Source organism: Astyanax mexicanus, chromosome 18, assembly GCF_023375975.1.
Source record: "Astyanax mexicanus isolate ESR-SI-001 chromosome 18, AstMex3_surface, whole genome shotgun sequence".
Classification (NCBI taxonomy): domain Eukaryota; kingdom Metazoa; phylum Chordata; class Actinopteri; order Characiformes; family Acestrorhamphidae; genus Astyanax; species Astyanax mexicanus.
Window position 1 is genome coordinate 25,799,970 of NC_064425.1, and position 19,039 is coordinate 25,819,008.

General features: G+C 36.4%; 1 protein-coding gene across 1 annotated transcript; it reads right to left on the reverse strand.

Moving 5' to 3' along the window:
- Positions 1 to 15,663: 15,663 nt before the first annotated feature.
- Positions 15,664 to 18,578, reverse strand: arl4aa (ADP-ribosylation factor-like 4aa). The gene is made up of 2 exons (XM_007232339.3): positions 18,433 to 18,578; positions 15,664 to 16,380 (listed from the first exon to the last, which is right to left on the reverse strand). The coding sequence occupies exon 2, from the start codon at positions 16,295 to 16,297 to the stop codon at positions 15,698 to 15,700; it is 600 nt and encodes a 199-aa protein (XP_007232401.3). The 5' UTR covers positions 16,298 to 16,380; positions 18,433 to 18,578; the 3' UTR covers positions 15,664 to 15,697.
- Between the last annotated feature and the right edge of the window lie 461 nt (positions 18,579 to 19,039).

Genomic DNA, 19,039 nt, shown 5'->3' on the forward strand with positions numbered 1-19,039 from the left:
CAACTCTAACTGTGTTTATGTCCTTGTGTTTTGTAGTATTACTATTAGCAATACCATTCATTCACATTTTAACATGCAAGTGAAATATTGCTAAATAGGTTCCTCAGCCAGGGATCAATCAGTAGGGGGAACCTTGCTGTTAATAAAGTTAATGAACCCCTGCTGGAGCTCACAGTGCAAGTACATTTATTGTGATTGTGTTCTAAATAAGATGTAATGGCTCCATCTACTGGAATAGTACAGAGCATGCAGCTTCAGAATGAAGAAAAATACACTGACTGGAAAAACACGTCTCAATACAGTGAGCATGTCCACTAAATATGTTGTAAGAAACAAGCAGAATACTTTATTTATTTATGAAAACAGACACAAGAATCCATTTGCCGTTTTCACTTCAGTAAGAAAAAAGTGAGCTAGATATCTATTTTATTTCTAATATATAATTCAGCTTATCTAGATTTAACTTGAGCAGAGCATGACATAGTCAAAGAGACACAATTTTATGTTTAATGTGCATTATGTTACAGTGTGTAAGATTTCAGTAAAGTTGGTATACAGTGAATAGCCCTATTTGAGAAATGTTCTGATCCATATTATGGATGGCAACAACTACTCAACTTCATAAAGAAAACAAAGACTTAAAAAAAATAGTAGGTAATGAAGACCAGTCAATAAAAAAAAATGTGAACCTAGAAAGTATCTCATCAGGACCGACCCAGGAAAGGAAGAGTAGGAGTTACTTCTGTTGCACAGGATACGTTTGCAAACTGCAAGTTAACAGCACCCCAAATAAGAGCCACTTAAGAGGAACAGTAGAGTGTAGATGGGTTTCCGTGGCCAAGCAGCTCCATCCAAGCCTTACATCACTAAACACCATGCAGGTGAGTGAATACTTCTGGCATTTTAATGTATGTATGCACACATGAGGTCCACAGGACATTAAATGAGCTCTTTGGGATGAGGCATTACTTGTTGCTTTCTGATTAGCTCAGATTAAATTCATAATATGAGTATGGAAAGGGTTTGTAATGGTTGCTTGTTAATTATTTCAGTCCCTGAAGCTTCAAAGCAAACTCATTTTCTCTCTAACTAAAACTGTAAACATGAAACCCATCAGAGCAATCAGACCTCTGGAGTACTCTGTGTCAATAAGGCATAAAAAGCATGTTTTTGGGGGATAAAAGGCCAATGGAATACATATTCCCACCACAGGATCTGTGTAATAGAGTTTCTCTGTCAGTCTGAGTCATATACTAACCACAACTGTTCTCCAGTAATGATGTTCTCTTACTGATGCTATGGTTTCCAGTCACGTACAGTTGTAAATGACTTCTGTGAAACAGAAGTGATGCATTTATCAATGTGAATGAATTATCCGACAACAGAAAAGTGACAACAAGGCACTAAAAGAAAGAATTTGTCTCTAGATGTAGCTTCAGATTTACAGGCTGTTGAGATTACTCACAAGGCACAACTACTAGTTTAATCTTGTTGCACTGCATCCATAATAATGGACATGATGTTTTACAGAGAGAACATGCTCCACACAGCTGCATCCTCCTCTCTTTGCTGAAAGGAAAGGTTTGTAGGAACGGTGTGTTCTGAACACTGAATGTGTGCCCTCACAGAACAGCATGTCCAGCCAAGCCAAGTGTAACACAATCAGCATCCGCCTGCATGGCTAATCCAGTCTAGGTCCAAAGCAACGGACTTCCTCTGGGCCACTGGTAATGCCAGAGAATAAGAATAAAAGGTTGTTTAGTCAAAAAAATCACTTACACAGTTTTCACTTAAACCTAAGCACAGTTGATCATATTCATTAAAATTGTGTCTATAGGATTTTTTTTTGTTTTGTACTAAAGCAACAAGACTTACTTTATATTGCTAAAAAGTTACACAAACAAAAAAATTACTTCCATCCATTCATCCATTCTTTGAGTGATGCAACGTTTGCAAGGCAGGAATACCCCAGGACACGACCCATTTACTCCAATATTCACAAATAGGTGCAATGTACAAACCTTAGAATTAGTTGAAACTAGTGCTGGGTGATTATGGCCTAAAAAAATAATCTTAAATTTTTTCACAAAACATCAGATTTAAGATTATAATAGATTTCCCCCCCTACTAAAAATCAAACAAAATGGTTTAAAACTAGGTTTATCTGTAAAAAAAAAAAAAAAAAAAAAAAAAAAAAATATATATATATATATATATATATATATATATATGTGTGTGTGTGTGTGTGTTATGTATGAGTGTATCAAGTGGGGGTGTATGTGCGTTGTTGCCAAGATAGCAATTAACGTCTGACGGTTGACTGTTGTCAGGGTTCAGATCAACTGTGGCACATCATTGTTTTCTGCTGTCAAGATAGCAATATGCCAGAAATTTACTTCCAAACAACCACACATATCAGAGTAGCTTTAAACAATGCTAAACGAAGCTAGACTCTTTGCGGGGTAAAAGATAGCAACGTTCATCACGACATGCCATGTAACAAATGGACCATCCAGACAGTTATCATCAACAAGCCCAAAAAGCCAGTGTATGGGGATGGGTCATTACAATCTATGATGCAGCATTAATGCAGAACTGTACAATAAGATCTGAGAGCAACATGCACCTCAATACGTGCTTGCAGCAGGAAAGAGACAAAAGAACACCTAAAACACTTCATCGCTTGCTATTCTCGGTGCCAAAACATCTCAAAAACGACCTGTGAAAGTGTTGTGAAAAGGCAAGGTGAAATGGCAACGTTGCAACGTGATAAATGCTTTACTCTCCCAACTTTTTTTGGAATGTGCTGCAGGCCTGAAATGTAGAAATGGATGTATATTAACAAATGAAATGAAAATGAAAGGTTGACCAGAACTAACATGAAATATCTTGTACTGTTTGTATCTCCACTGTCTGCAATCAAATTCAAAGTCAAAGTAAATCTAAGAAACACTGCATTTTTAAATATTTTTAAAAAGATTTAATTTGATTCCCAAGCTTTTTTCTCTGATTGTGGTTGTACTACTGTCTTTATGCTTATACAACACACTGAAACACTTCTCTTAGTTTATCCCAGCTTAAGAAGTTGGGGTCAGTGCACAAGGTAAGGTAAGCCGTGCTTCAGCGTCCCTGGAGCAGAAAGGATTAAAGGGGGGTTCTAACCACTAAAGCACTAGCAGTTAGCTATAAAAATCCAGTCTGAAGTAGGATATCAAGGTTGGCGAGGCGTCTGTGAGCGGATGAATCAGAACCTAGTCGCTGTGCTTTCCTCCGAGTGTGCTAGCTTCTCAGGCAATGATTAATCAGCAGCAGCTCAAAAAAAGGGGTGACTGACTTCACACGTGTCGGAGGAGGCGTGTGTTCGTCCGCATCCTCCAAGAGTCGCAGGTGCCACCGGTGATGGGGACGCACAAAGGAGTGGGACAATTGGATAACCAAATTGGGAGAAAATGGGGAAAAATCAGAAATAAAATTATAAAAAAAAAAGAATATCAAGGTTGGATGCATCTGAGGTGCTAAGAAACCTTTATACATTGCAAGAGACAAAAAATACTTCCTGTATTGCAATTACCACCTATTAACACTTAAGGCATACAATATTAACAATCTAGCTTTAGTCTTATTTCGTTTTTGTTCATGAGATGATCAACAGAACTTGAGTACAGAGCTGTACCTCACATGCTCTACACACTGCTGTAGACCTAATATAATTAACACACTTTTCCAGGTGTTGCTTTTGGGCTAAAATAGTGGCAATGAATATGAATGAATGGAGGCATGACTATTTAGTGTGTTTAGTGCTTGCTCAGCAACTGTTAAATGGAGTAATGAGCTCGTATACTGTATATCACTTCAGCGAACAAAGGCATGCTTTTTAGCTTTATTACAATTACTGAAGTTCTGCCTCAAGTGTTTTCCACAGTCAGAAAATCAGAGAATCCCCACAGACATCGAGATTTAATTAAAACTTGTATTAATCTGTGCCTTGAAATCTGTCTCTCAGTGTTGAACAGATTCCCCAAAGTCTTTGGATTAAAAGAGATTTTGTTAACAGTCTACCGCGGTGGCCGACACACTAATCTGCTCATGGAATGGCTTTTGTGACCTTCACTGCCATGCTGTTAATCTTACACACACCAAGGAGTTAACATGTGATTAGTATTATCATTATTGACTAATACCATGAATGTACACTATGAATGTGAATATGGAAAGGGATAATGAAATGAAGAGAAACTATCACACAATACCTTGAATTAGTTTCAAATTATATGTTTTTTACATACCAGTCCATTCATGGATACTGAGCTGCATTTTAAACTTACAAACATCAACACACTGACCACCTATTAGGCCTAGTGTGGTTTAGTTATCCACACACAGAAGTGGGAATAGAAGTAATTTACGAATAGCAGTAATTTACCATTTCTAAAAGGTTATGGTTTAGTTAAGTGTTTGTAATTTCAAAGATCTACCACATTTTTCGCACTGATTATAAGGCGTACCATCAATGAACATCTTTTTTTCTGGTGTATTTTCATACATAAAGCGTGCTGGATTATAAGGCGCATTTTAAGAGACACTATAAGGAACTTCTAATTCAGCATGTCTCACTGCTGGGTGGTGGTAATGGGGGGGGGGGGTTGCTAAGTTAAGCTAAGTTACGTAAAGCTATGCTAAGTAAACAAAACTGTAATAAAAAAGACTTTCTTTTAAAATCAAACAAGTGCTGGATGTTAATCTAAACAGATTTCTCTCCTTAAAATGTTTATTTGGGTGAGTAAAGTGCTTCCATTTCTTTACAGCACTAAGGCTGGAGCATTAGCAGCTTTTACTGCTTGCGGTTAGTGGCTAATGCCGCCCGACAGAGCTACGCTGTGGAACCCTGAATGCTCCGGTAAACCAGTGTGATATTAGCTAGCGGTTAGCATGCTTAGTGGCTAATGCTAATGCTACTTGAGTCTCGTGCTGGAGAACTAAACTGAAACTCCTGTATAACGCTGTACTTCAGCGGAGTGGGTTTTCTGCTCCTTACAACCTGACTGGTAAAATGTATAGATAAAGCACACTGGATTATTAAAAGACGCACTGACAATTTTCTTGGACAATTAAAGGATTTTAAGTGGGCCTTATAGTGCGAAAAATATGGTATATGGTTTACTACTAAACTAAAGAGCAAGTACTTAATGAAATTTGTTTTTTTTGTTATCTGTGTTAGCCAAAACATTTTGTACACATTCTATCTTAGTAACGGCTAAATGAAGTAAAATTGCTTGGGCAGGTTTCCAGATCCACACTTAAAATCTTTTTTTTTTTTCCAAAAAATGTCAGCGAACCTTATTTTCCAGTGTGCTTTGGTAAGAATTTTACCAGTCAGGTTACCCTTATTCCTTACCAATGTTGCATAAAATGCGCCTTATAATCCAGTGCATCTTATGTATAAAAAAAAATGTGAACATACACCAAAAAAAAGATGTTCATTGATAGTGCGCTATCTAGGTATTCCCAAAAGAGGTAGGTTAGATCTTGATATGGTCCGAAATTGCTGATTTTGGCACAATCAGTACTTTGTTTTTTACTGGGACTAGCATATCATGACATCTACCCAGTTGGACAAGATTCCTGCTCGTGAGTGCTATATCCTTTACAGTGTTTGAATGAGTGAGACACCTCAAACTTCCTCACCAGGAAGCACCTGGTTCAATGGAAAAAAACTATTTGCTGAAGCAAATGAAAGAAAATACTTGGCACGTCATCAAGTCCCTGAAGGACTATAAGAGAGACAGATGTTTAACTGTTAAGAGTGTTCTTTATTTCTTCCCTTCTATGCTGCTCAGTTCTTCTTCTGAAATGAATTTACAAGACACAAAGCACCAACACTGCAACTGTCATTACAAAAGGACTGACCATTACAGCAACCTGTTCATACTGTTCCTATACAGTTTTACTAATCATGTTTTTACTTCCCCATTCCACTTCTTTTTTATCATACAATTAATTGTTTGAGGATTTAGAGTATGTTCCTCAATTAACGTCAGTTTTTCCAGTACTCTTTAGCTGTATTCAGCACACAGAAAACTCTGCTGCACCTACGGGTGTTAAATAGTCTTATGTAATTCTTTCAAAGAAACCTGAAGATCAACCCCTGACACTGTTCCCACATCGCACCACCTCCGCCCGTTCTGGAGGCTGACTGTGAGACAAACACTGCAGGGAAAATTCTTTCCTCATTTGCTCAAGTCAGATACAAAATCTGATTAACATATCACCAACTGGTTTAAAGCAGTTTAAAGTATCCAGTAAAATACTGCATATTTGCTTCAAACTGGCTCTAAAATAAAAAGCAACTTCTGTACTTGTGTAAATTAAAATAAAACACTAAAACTTGCCTCCAACAGAAAGCTGTGATGCAATTATAATGTTTCTTGCCTTAAAGCGGGTGTGAAATTACCATCCCTCCAGCCCCATTAAAGGCTCTCAGAGACTACTTCTCGTAGTGTACCTCTTGGTGAGAGATTGTTGACAGCTATACATGCCTCTACAACACACTCGAACACATTTTGCCCAGTTGACAGACTTTAAAATAGGGGCATCGTCACTCAACTGAAAATAGCCAGATGGTTATTTCGATAAACCACCCACTCTCTAGGCTCTCTGTCAGCCAGACATGCTCACCTTTGTTTACAGTAGTGTTATGAAGAAATCTAGACGACTACAGACCGAAACTGTCTTGTCTTAGGATCTAAGAGTCTTAAAAGTCAGGAGTATGAAGGCCTTTTGGTGAGCGCTGCAATCCTGCCTTTGTTGTGGAGTAACACACTCCCTCAATGGTTGGTGTTAGGATCTTGCAAGTCATTGCATATAACGGTCAGATACCCAGCGATATAAAGGACATAAAGCGATATAAAGGACATGACAGTATACATGAAGGACATCCTGCGGCCACAGGTGTTGCATCTCATGGCAGGGCTTCAAAATGGCATTTTTCAGAAGTACATTACAGTATTTTCACAGTGTACAGGGTGTACAGGCCCAACTGTAACATCTGCGGGCAAATGTGGGTGCGTATAGAACATAATCTTCGCACTACTAAGGCATGCTGTATTATAAGTTGCACTACTAATTAAACTCTATTGTCTCGTCTTTTCATACATAAGGTGCACCGGACACTAGGAAGGAACAGGGGTGTCGCCATGTTTTCCTTCTAATTCAGCAGGTCTGGCCGCTTGGCGACGAGACCTGTAAAGCTAAGCTAAGCTAAGTAAACAAAACTGTAATTCTTAAAGTCAAACGAGCGCTATATGTTAATATACACACATTTCTCTCCTGAAAACTGTTAATTTGGATGAGTAAAGCACTTCCCTTTATTTACAGTAACCTTAGATTTCCACTAAGGCTGGGGGCAGCAGCATTAGCATTCGCGGCTAACCGCTAGCGCTAGCGGGACGTAAATGCCGCCCGACAGTGCAACAGTAAGGAACCCTGAGTGTTCCGGTAAGCCAGGGTGATATTAGCTAGCGGGTCGTCCCATGTAGCTTGTTTTAACACGGTAAATGCATTTGTTCAGCTGCTTGTTCAGGTCTTGAAGATGTTTGGAGAATAGTGTTTATATTTTTTCAGGTGGTTGAGGTGTTATGACTGATGAAAGCTCTTTAGCAGAACTGAAAATAAAGAAGTAGGCTCAACAACAACAAGCCATCTGAGTACCATGATCATAACCTCTTCTCAGTAAGGCCTACGACATGGGAAACTACCCAAAGAAAGTTAAAATGTTTATTTTTGTAGCCCATTTCATTCCTTTAAAGATTATCTATTTTTATCTTCAGATTATCTATTTTTATCTTCAACAGCCCTACCAAACAAGAATTTAGAAAAAGGCAAAACAAGAGAATGTGTTGTAAATCTCCTTAGAAGTCTATCTCAAGCACGTGAGAAAATTCTTATTTATCTTCCTTAACTTTTAGTGAAGTTCTAACCCATATGGGTACATCTGGCAGAAAATGGAAGTATTTACAAGAAGGCTCATGTCTTTATTATATATTATTCATATTATATATAAATCACATTGGTTTTCATAGTTATGTATAGAGACTGGATATTGAACAAAATATACTGATTGATTAACAATGTTTAAACTAGACTTCCTTTCAGATTTTCAGTTGAAATTTGATCTGATCATACTAACTGGAAATCAAGATTAGATCAGAAGCTACACTCATTTAACATGTGACTGAAGGCACCAGTCTTTCCAGCTCCTCCATGGTCTGGGTAATCGTGGGGTCTATTAAGTGTCACAGGATTTTTTTTTTCTTCATTTATTTGACTGCATATACATATTGTGGATACATATTACTGTCTGAACAAAAAAACATTTTAAATGCCATAAGTGTTTCTTTAAATAATGGTTTCCCAATGTTTCTATATAGCACCAGAAAGGGTGAGTAACCCTTCCAATACAATAAACACCTTATCTGTGGTGTTGAGGTTGCAGGTTTTTATTCAAAACAAGCAGAAGCACATCTCATATGACTAGTCAAGTGCCTGAAGGAACACTGGATGAACCCTGGCATAGAATGTAGCTAGTTTTGCAACTATACAGTGTAATGCTGAGAAGGGTCTGGGACATAATGCTAGACATCAGGTGGACTTTTAGCATTGTCATGCTGATTTTTAACATAATTGACAGAATTTTTACCTAACTCAATGATACAAACATCTAAAATGTATCCATTCAGATATAAGTGACCAATCTGGCAAAAAGAATGTTTTTTGTCTTTATTTTTTCAAGAAACCTGTTACTCTGTTTCTCTATATTTGAACAATACTAAAATTACACCATTGCAACTACACTACTATATTATGTACACTGACATGCCAAAGGTCATAGGACAGACTTACTCACTAGATAACACCTCACAAATGTATACAGGTTTGTTTTTGTTTGCCATGCATATGGATTTAAGACATATCTGTACTTATTTATTTATTATGGGTGTACACATTTAGCAAATAAAGATATATATATTTTAAGCTATTAAAATTAAACATAGCGCTGTTTAATTACTAATGTGCACAATTATATTCCATTATGTATTCTATATTAGGCCATTATAATTTGTTACCTTTATGCAAAATGTCGAGAAAAAATGTCATTCTTCTTTTTTGATGTTTTTTTTTTTTTTTGCCAATTTAAATCTGACAGTAGCTCTTTAGATTGTAGTTTTGTGATGCACAGGGATATATGTTCCAGAAATACTATTGAAAACAGTTTTCCCTTTGTGTAAGGAATAAAAACCAAAGAGATTTCAGTGTGTTCTGCAGGCCTGCTGGGAAATGAGGGGGTTATAATTAATCACTGGGTGAGAATTAAAAATTTATACTACCCATATGGCAATATTAAAGACGGCCAAGGTCCAAATGACTTATCACAACAATGAAAATCATTCCAAATGTGCACTTTACACTTCTGGAATAAAAAAGCTGGCTAAATAAAGAATAGAAGAGCATTCAGTTCAGCCTCTCCCTTCACTGGCGGCACAGTTCTCATGGCTCGTGTTTCAAAGGATGAGAGAGAGAGGGATTCAGATGTAAATGTGTTTCGTCTCTTTACAAAGGGAAATAAATCTACCCATAACCAGCATGAACAATGCAGTGAGGGCACAGAATAAGCAGTACGCTCACATGCAGATCCACAATGGGAAATGCAGGGGAAATATTCTGAAGCCTAGTGTAAAGGAATGCAGTTCTGTGGCTAATTCCTCAGTCAGGGTTAGGCATGAGGAAAAGTGCAGATACAGCACCGACAGTACAGATAAAGCATTCAGCAAGCCATTCATGCATAAATTCTGCTAAAAATACATATATATGTATATAGGTACATATATAGGTACCAATAAAACAGCTTTGCACATCACCTGGAATGGCTTTAAGTTAACAACTGTCTTGTCAAGAGTTAACTTCTAGAAGTTCTTGCTCTCCTTATTTGTTTGAGATTATAAATTGTGCTGTGAGGAGGTACAGCTGGTATACAGTAAATAGCCACATTTGAATAATGTTCTAATCCATATTATGGTAAGAACTACTAATTTAAGTAAAGAAATAAAGGTCAGTCAATTCTAAAAATCAAGAACTTTGAAGGTAAGTCCTCAAGTACAGTCGCTAAAGGCCATCAAAAAGTTACGATGAAACTGGCTCTCATCAGGACTGTTCCAGGAAAGGAAGAGCAGACTTATTCTGTTGCACAGGATACGTTTGTAAGAGTTACCGGCCTCAGAATCGACAAGTTAAGATCACCCCAGAAAAGAGCCCAGTATTTTGTTTTTTTAACACTTTTAAGTTACTACATGATTCCTTATGGGTTGCTTTAAAGTCTGAATGACTTCAGTATTAATCTACAGTGTAGGACAAAAAAAAAACATTGAACGAAAAGCTGTGCCCAAACTTTTGACTGGTACTGTATTGTTTCAGCATCAATATCGTAATGTCACAATAGTCACACTAGTCACACATTTAAACCGTTGATTTTACATGACAAAATCTAGCAGATTAATATCACGAAATGTGGGATCATTGTCTCCTGTGAAATTTGGTGAAAATACCTGTTTTTCTCCACTATATTACAATAAAAATTGTACAAAATATTGCAATGCCAATTTTCCAAAAATTGTGCAGCCTGAATGAATATATCTAAATATGAAGTAATAAAACAAATAATTTGCACTTTTACTGTTAAAATATCACACTTACAAGCTGGGTATTGTGGGGGAAAATACACCATGGCTCTGCCTCTGGTCTGTACTGCACAGACTCTGCAAATTTGACACCATGGCAGTAGGGGTGTGCCATATTCTATAGTACGCAATAATATCGCTAACATTTTTTTATATCGTGAACGATATTATTCCCTATAATATTGTGTCATATCACCTACCCCAATTATCACATCAGGGTTCTTATCCCCCATATATATATATATATATATATATATATATATATATATATATATATATATATATATATATATATATATCTACTAGAGACAGATTATATCTGTCCAGTATCATTCATTTTACTTCAGTTCTGGATATATGGAGATATTTGGATTATTAGTATCAGGACATTCTGGATCATTGACTTCTGCTACAAATCTGATAACATTATTGTATTTTTAATATCTCAGTTAGAGGTATGCCACATCATATCGTATGCAATAATAAAATGTAATTTTTGTTTTGATGCAGTAGTGTATTCTTGAAATATTTTTTTTTATTCAAAGCTTTGTCATATCACCAAGAGTATCATTATAGCAAAAATAACATAAAAAATTGTGATATTATTTTAGGGCCATATCGTCCACAACTACATGGCAGATTATTTTATTTCAGGTTCATTTCTATAACAGAAAGGAAAGAAACCATGGCATCCATGTGTACTGTAATCATTGGTTTCAAGCAACCCTATTTTATACATTTCAGATACTGCATTTTCCCCATTTAGCTTATTAACCAGAGCTTAGAAAACTCAAGCAAATAAAAACAAGAAGCAAAGGCCCCAGCTCCTTAATTATCATGTTAAAAACAAAACTACAGCCATGACCACAGTGTCACACTCCACTAACAACTAGTTAACTTACCTAATGCTAGCTTAGCTGACTAGTTAATTAGTTAGCTAGGTTAACCTAGCTAGCTATCAGCAATAACGTTCTGCAGCAAGTAACACTATCCTAAAGAACACTATATAGAGCTATATAGAGCTAACTGCTCTCTAAAACTAAAAAATACATCCATTATATTATCTCTAGCTATATAACTAACTTAGCTAGCTGTCAGCATCAGCTAGTGCTAGACAAATAAACACAGAGAGCCATTCTTCTTTTTTAATGCTTAACCCTACACGTCCCTGTTTTTTTTCCACAGACAGCTGGTGTTAAATCTTTTTATAAGTGATGGTTCACTGTCAGCCCTTCGTTGTACTGAGCAGACATGTAGCATACAAGTATTTACTCACTGTAGCTGGATGTTTTCTTCAAACCGCAAATATTTCTATCCAGCTATCAGCTTCCCAGGGTTTGTCAGAGACCTGAGAGTTCTACAGAGGGAGTCCAAAATATGTCCAATATGGAACATTTTGAGCGAATATCATAGTTTATAAATGTTCAATGAGTCAATTTTGTGACAAAAGTTTTATACGTAACTTAATTTACATATTTTTTATACAGTAATTCACTTTAACTGCTGGGGGTCATTGTGCCATGATTGGGAATGCATAAAGGAGGGATGGAAAAGCAATTGAGAAATTTCACAAACAAAAAACCTTAGCAGCAAAATTCACAAAAACACAAAAATGAAAGCCAAGGCTGGCAAAAGACAATAACTTTCATATAATTTTAAAGACAAACTAAACGGGTATCTTTCAATATATATATTGTGTATATTTATTTGTTACTTTTAAACAGGGTTTCTGTATCTGCAGGTAGATTTTTTCTTTGCTTTTTGGAAGCAAAGTCCTTTATTCAACTTTCCAAAATCAAAGGAAAATCCTGGACAATAAACCTGAGTTTTTAGTCATTTAGCTCCATTCACTCCAATTCATTGAGACCTAACTCACAGTACAAATTTTAATGCATTCAATACAAGTAAAACTAATATATTTATTGGATTTCAATTGGATGTATTCACATTACTCCTGTAACGGTTCAATCAAATGTATCACTGTATCTGGCTAGTTATGGATAGAAGTCAATTTTGTGCCAAATGTTTTATATATAACTTAGTGTGCTTTCACATCTGAAAGTTCGGACCGTAGTCCGAACCAAGGTTCATGTGTTTGCTGCTATATTGTATATATTTGGTCCGCTTATTTTTGTTTTCACACTGCAGTTTAGGGAGCGCACTAAAGACCTTTGTGTGATACTCCTACATCCTTTCATCATCACTTACGTATCGATGCGTTTTCCTTAACTTGACGCTGATTGGTTTTGGAAGGACATGCGTCTGACGTTGGCGTGTTGACAATTCAGCGGGTGGTTCATTCGGTGGAAAGCCTTTCCAGGATAAGGACAAAATGAATGAACAGATTCATTTCCTCTCCATAGTAATTAGTGTAGTAATGTTTTTTATACCAGCAGCAGCAACTTCCGGCACAGTACTCTAGGTTAGTTCAAATTCGCCAAACGAACGTGCTTGTCCTGAAGCAGCTGTATCCACGGCTCATTTTTCCTGCTTTTCCGGTTATTTTGAGAGGGTACTGACTGCAGCCTGCAGGGAGGCGGAGTTGGACGTCCAGTGCGTCCAGCGCCGCCCATTTTGTTAGCGTCGTGTCTTAGCTCCGCCCCTGAACGGAAGTAAACAATGTACAGGGCAGTTAGCGGACTTAAATATAGTGGGCCGCGTCGTCCGGCTTAAATACTGTGTATACACTACAAGTTTGCGAGACTGACAAGACGTGGACAAAGTAAGTGGGACTGGACCCGCCTTCCCGCAGGCTGCAGTCAGTAGTAGTAGTTGGTTATTTTTCTTCTTCTGCTGCCGTTGTTGAGGAACGCCTGCTCAGCTTCCTGTAATTAAGTTCGAACCATTCAGAAAAGCGCTTTCACACTGCAGGCGAACCGGACCATGGTTCAGAAGATCCGGACCGAGACCACCTCTCTTGGTCGGACCAAAATCTGGTCCTTTGGTCCGGACCGTGGTTTGCGGCCCCTTTCACACCTGCTACTTTGGTTCGGACCAAACTGAAAAGTCCGAAAGTCCGGACCAAACGAGGCAGGTGTGAAAGCACCCTTAATTTACATACTTTTTTAATACAAAAATTCAGTTTAACTGCTAGAGGTTGTTCTGTCATGTTTTGGAATGCATGAAAGCTGGAGGGATGGGCGTGGCAAAGTCCCAGACATAGGTCTCAGCGTACCAGTCTAAAATCAGATGACCAACAGAAATTCCAGGTGAACGCCTACTTCTAAGCCCTGCGCAGATTACAGAAGCAAAAAACTTTAGCAGCAAAATACACAAAGACACAAAAATAAAAGCCAATACTGGCAAAATCCAAAAGAAAATAACTTTCAAATAACTTTCAAGACAAAATAACCAGATATCTTTTAATATATATAAAATTGCCCCCAAAATTAAAGGACAATTCTGGACAAATAGTTAAAAAGAGTTAAATTTTAATTTTTAGTCATTTAGCTCCCTTACTCCAATTCATTGAGGCCTAACTCGCAATACGAATATTAAGGAATTAAATACAGATAATTATCCAATTATGTCAAGTCTAAGTAAAAAACAGCAATATTTCTATAATATATAAACTATATGTTTAATATACAATGTAACCATTTTATGTGGAGGTTTCCTAGACATGGATTAAGCCTAGTCGTGGACTGCAAAGCAGTTGGAGATTTTATATTGGAAGGAAAATATAGTGTATGACTAGGCTTAATCCCTGTCTGGGAAGCAGACTCTTAAAGTGGGACAGCAAAATTATATACTAAGGCCCCTTTAAATATATCAACTAATAATGGCAGTTATAAAACTATCTTGCATATATCAGTAAAATGAGTGTGGGAAAGGAAGCTGGTCACTGTCCTAGTTCACACTTAGTACAGCCAAGTGGAAAAAGAGGGAAGAGGCCTTGTCACTTTGGATTTATTAGGTATAGCTGGAACAAAGGAAACCATGTGATGCACAGTGGCTGAACCCAAATTTTCACCTCCCCCTCCCTCTGCACTCATTATTTTAGCATTATAGTGGAGATTGGTTAAATTAGACCTCTTTTACCTTCTAGAGACAGAAAGAAATCTAGCTTTCAGCCTAAACAGTAACTTCTAAATCCCTGGCAAACAAAGGGTCATCAAGTCATGGGATAGTTTAAGCATTAATATGTACCCAAACAAACAGACACAAAGTCAATGTGGGTGTGGACATAAAACACATATGGTTTTTACACATACAACAGACTCCCACACGTACTGAGATATAGATTAATTTATTAAAATTTGCTTTTACTTCAGATATATGTATTGCAGACTAAAGACTTCAGTGACAAGAACATTTCTTTCAAGCTTCATCTTTTAGATTAAGATTAACATTTTTAATATTAAGTCAGACTTAATATCACTAAAATATATCATATCTAAAGTGCTGTAAACATGTTTCTTAGTTACAGAATATAGAAAAGTAAACAAGACTATGATAGAAAAAAAAAACAGACAAAGCACTTTCTTGGGAAAGCAACACCCTTTAGAAGACAAACATACTGTCAATTAAAGCAGCTGATGTGGATTTCTGTTGTTTAGATGTCCTTCTGTGTTATCATTCTTATATTTACTCACAAAAAGCTTTCAGTTTCTCACATACATGAGTTCTCCTGACTAACAAACACCCTTACTAGTCTCATTTCCTTAGCACATTCATTCAGTAAGTTTCAGAAAGATCTGTACTTCTCAAGTAGGGTATATACAGATAGTTTCCATTTCACAAAGAGTCAAGTAAAAATTAAATATATACTGTATAATTCATTTTGTACTAGTTTTTAAAGCCCATTAGCTTTTAATATGGTGACAGAATCCTACAGTAAGAAAACATTGGCTTTAATATTTAGCAAAACACAAGACTGTGAAACTGATAAAACTCAGTCATAATATAAAAATACAGAACATATCACTTCATATAACATTTTCATCTTTTTTAATACTTTAAAATATTCACTTCTTTTTCAGCTGTTTTAACATTTTCTTCCGTTTCAATATCATATCATACAGTTTTTCCAGTCCTTCTTTTAGTCCATCACCTATTATGGCACATGTTGGCTGTAAATGCCATGGTGTGATGGAGGCCAGCTCTCCAAGTGCCAGCATCTTCTTAATCTCTTCCACAGACAAAGCGTGTCTTAGGTCCTGCTTGTTTGCAACAATAAGCACAGGTACACCTTGAGTCTCTGAGGAACGTGCGATCTTGTGCAGTTCTGTTTTGGCTTCCTCCATCCTCTCAGCATCCACCGAATCCACTACGAACACAATGCCGTCCGTGCAGCGAGTGTAGGACTTCCAGAGTGGACGGAGCTTTTCCTGACCACCAACATCCCAGAAGTGAAAAGACACTGTTCTGGAGTCTCCAAGTGTTACTTTTACCTTCTCTGAATTGAATCCTTTAGTGGGAACAGTGTTCACAAATTCGTTGAATTGTAGTCTGTAAAGCACAGTGGTTTTCCCTGCTGAGTCCAGACCCAATATAGCAATGTGGACAGACTTAAAACAGGGAAGATTTGAAAGTAGGCCGGTCTGATCTGACATCCCATTCCCCATTTTGGCTTCTGGTGTGATCTCAGATGAACCAGGAGAAATCCATATCTTTTCCCCGACTCCAAATGCTTGTGCTCCAAGAATGCCTTAAGATAAAACAAAAAGAAGGTAACTTTTACACATCATGATACAGAGATAACAGGTAAGACCAACTACACAAGTTACAGCGTGACTAAGTCTCACACAACTGGTTTTAATCTCATGCTGTCAGCTTGCCTTTTCTCACACATTGACATTTCTCACTCATACCACGAGTAGCAGTGCATTTCATTACCTGATAAATGTTGTTATTGTTATACACAATATACTTTTCTGAGAAAATGTGGATACTGTCAGTGTCATTACAAAGATTGCAATTAGTCCAGTAAAACTGTATGATGTTTGTTTTAAAACATAGTAGTAAGCAAGGGAGTCACTAAAAAGAATTTTTTAACTAGACACTCTTAGTGCATTTTGTCTGTTTTTGCAAAATATTGTAAACATAGTGCCTATAGTGAAAATGTCTTCAAATATTATGAAGTAACATGTACCATAGCACCTTGCCCTAACCATAATCCTTCCAAATTAGAGAAGAAGCCACATTTGTCTAGAGTAGTTAGTACAAATATTTACTTAAACTTAATGGAACACACAATTTCTGCTTAATTTTCTTGAATGTTTAAACTTAAACTTGTAAGTAAATTGCAAAGAAATCTTAAAACTGAAACTTTACATGCTCACAAAAGTTATTTATAGCCATTTGGCCATAGCTATCGGAAATGGCTTCTCTACAGTGTTTTGTATTTATAATAATTTTAAGACATCAGTGTGTAGTTCATCAGAGTTTATGGAACACATACTTTCTTCTTCACCTGCTGCAGTTTACACTGTGTGTTTTGAGTTACAATTATTAAAATATTGGTCTAGTATTGCATGACTTGCTAAAATACTGTTCACTCTTATATATCTGAATTAATACACAAATAAACACAATAGAAAATATCACGGTTATCAAATATTATAGAGGTGATGTCCATTTATTGTACGATAAGTCGATAATGTAATTATCGTAAAAGGGCTACAAGTCATAACAAATTATGGATCTTTTTTTATATTTTATAATTAAGTTCTGTTTATAAAAAAATTGATTTGTATCTGTGATATGTATCACAAGTCAATGATGCAGAATGTCATGATACAAAAAATGCACTCTAAATATCCCCATATATCCAGGATTAAAGTAAAACGAATGATACTGGCCAGATATAATCTGTCTGTAGTAGATAATTATTCATTTTTGTATTGTATTGTGTATATATATATATATATATATATATACATAATTTTTTTATGATAATTCATTCAGCTTTCCTTAAATGTTACAAACTGTAAATTGCCAAACAAATATGGTTTCTAATCAAATTTATGACCAATACCTTACACCTAATACCGTGATTTATCCTATTCAAATTACCTATCTAGACTTCTGCAGGGAGACTTTTCTAAAATGGTGCTTTTTGTGTATTTTCACCTTTAAATTCCTTTAAATATACTCTAGAGTAGCACAGTTTAACGAGGTAGCACAACTTATTAAAACACCGAATTCCGCATTTTACCGACTCTCATTTATTTCTGGGACTGAACCAACCTGAAACTCAGCCCAAGTAAGTTAAACTACTTTTAACCAAACTAGCTAATAGTTTATTAAATTCAGCACTAGGAATCATCTCACCTGTTGACATGGTAAAACAATATATAGACAATCTATAGTCAGTTAGCTAGCTTTGGTAACCTAGTTAGCCTATCGAAACTAATTTAGCAAGCGTACCTTGGTTAACTAAGTTTTGCTCAGAAGTTGGGAACAGCACGTAAATCCTCAGGTATGACGCAATGCTTACCTTGTACTGATCCAACACGTCAATATTCAGTGTTTTACCCTACCACTCTCATATTAGATATGTTTTAAAGTTAGCCAGTCATTGCCTTCTACAATTAAAATAATTAATTTAGCTAGCGACGCTAGTTACCTAGCTTAGCGTTAACGAGCTCAAATTAACACAGCAGCTACAATATCAGTTAAACTGCTGCTCTAGCTGAACACGCTGCAGCAGGACTTTAAATAACCTAAACCCAGACTGAAGCAGGATTATTCCACTCACCACAGGGACTTTAATGTGGGTTAAAAGTTTCAGCTCTAACCCCAGCTCTGCTCCTCCGCACCACAGCGCCTCTCTCACCGCACTGAACCCGGACAGACCGCGGGCACGTAGCCGCTCCCCTGTTTACCTTTGAACTGATTGGTGGAGCCGCTGTGACGCGAGACGCCAGTCATGACGTTACACATCAACACAATAATACATTTATGATCAATATTAATAATGGCTGTTTCCCTGTCATTCATATTTATTACATACGCTTTCAATGTGTTTGAAATACACGTTAGAGAAAATAAACAAAGGAAAAAGTTAGGAAAATTTAAAAAAGTAAGAAAGAAAGAAAGAAAGAAAGAAAGAAAGAAAGAAAGAAAGAAAGAAAGAAAGGTAAAGTATGGAAAGTATTTCGTGACAATATTATAAAAATAAATAAATAAACAAATAAATAATAAAAGAAAGAAAAGTAAAGTATGGAGGGTAATTTGTGACAATATTATAAAAACAAATAAATAAAAAAAATAAAGGGAATAAAGTTAAAGTATAGAGGGCAATATTTAATAAATACATTAATTAATTAATTAATTAATAAAAGGAAAGTATGGAGTATTTGTGA

What these genes read in the sequence shown, in the direction of transcription:
- arl4aa (XM_007232339.3), bottom strand. Translation starts at nt 16,297, where the DNA reads ATGGGGAATGGGATGTCAGATCAGACCGGCCTACTTTCAAATCTTCCC.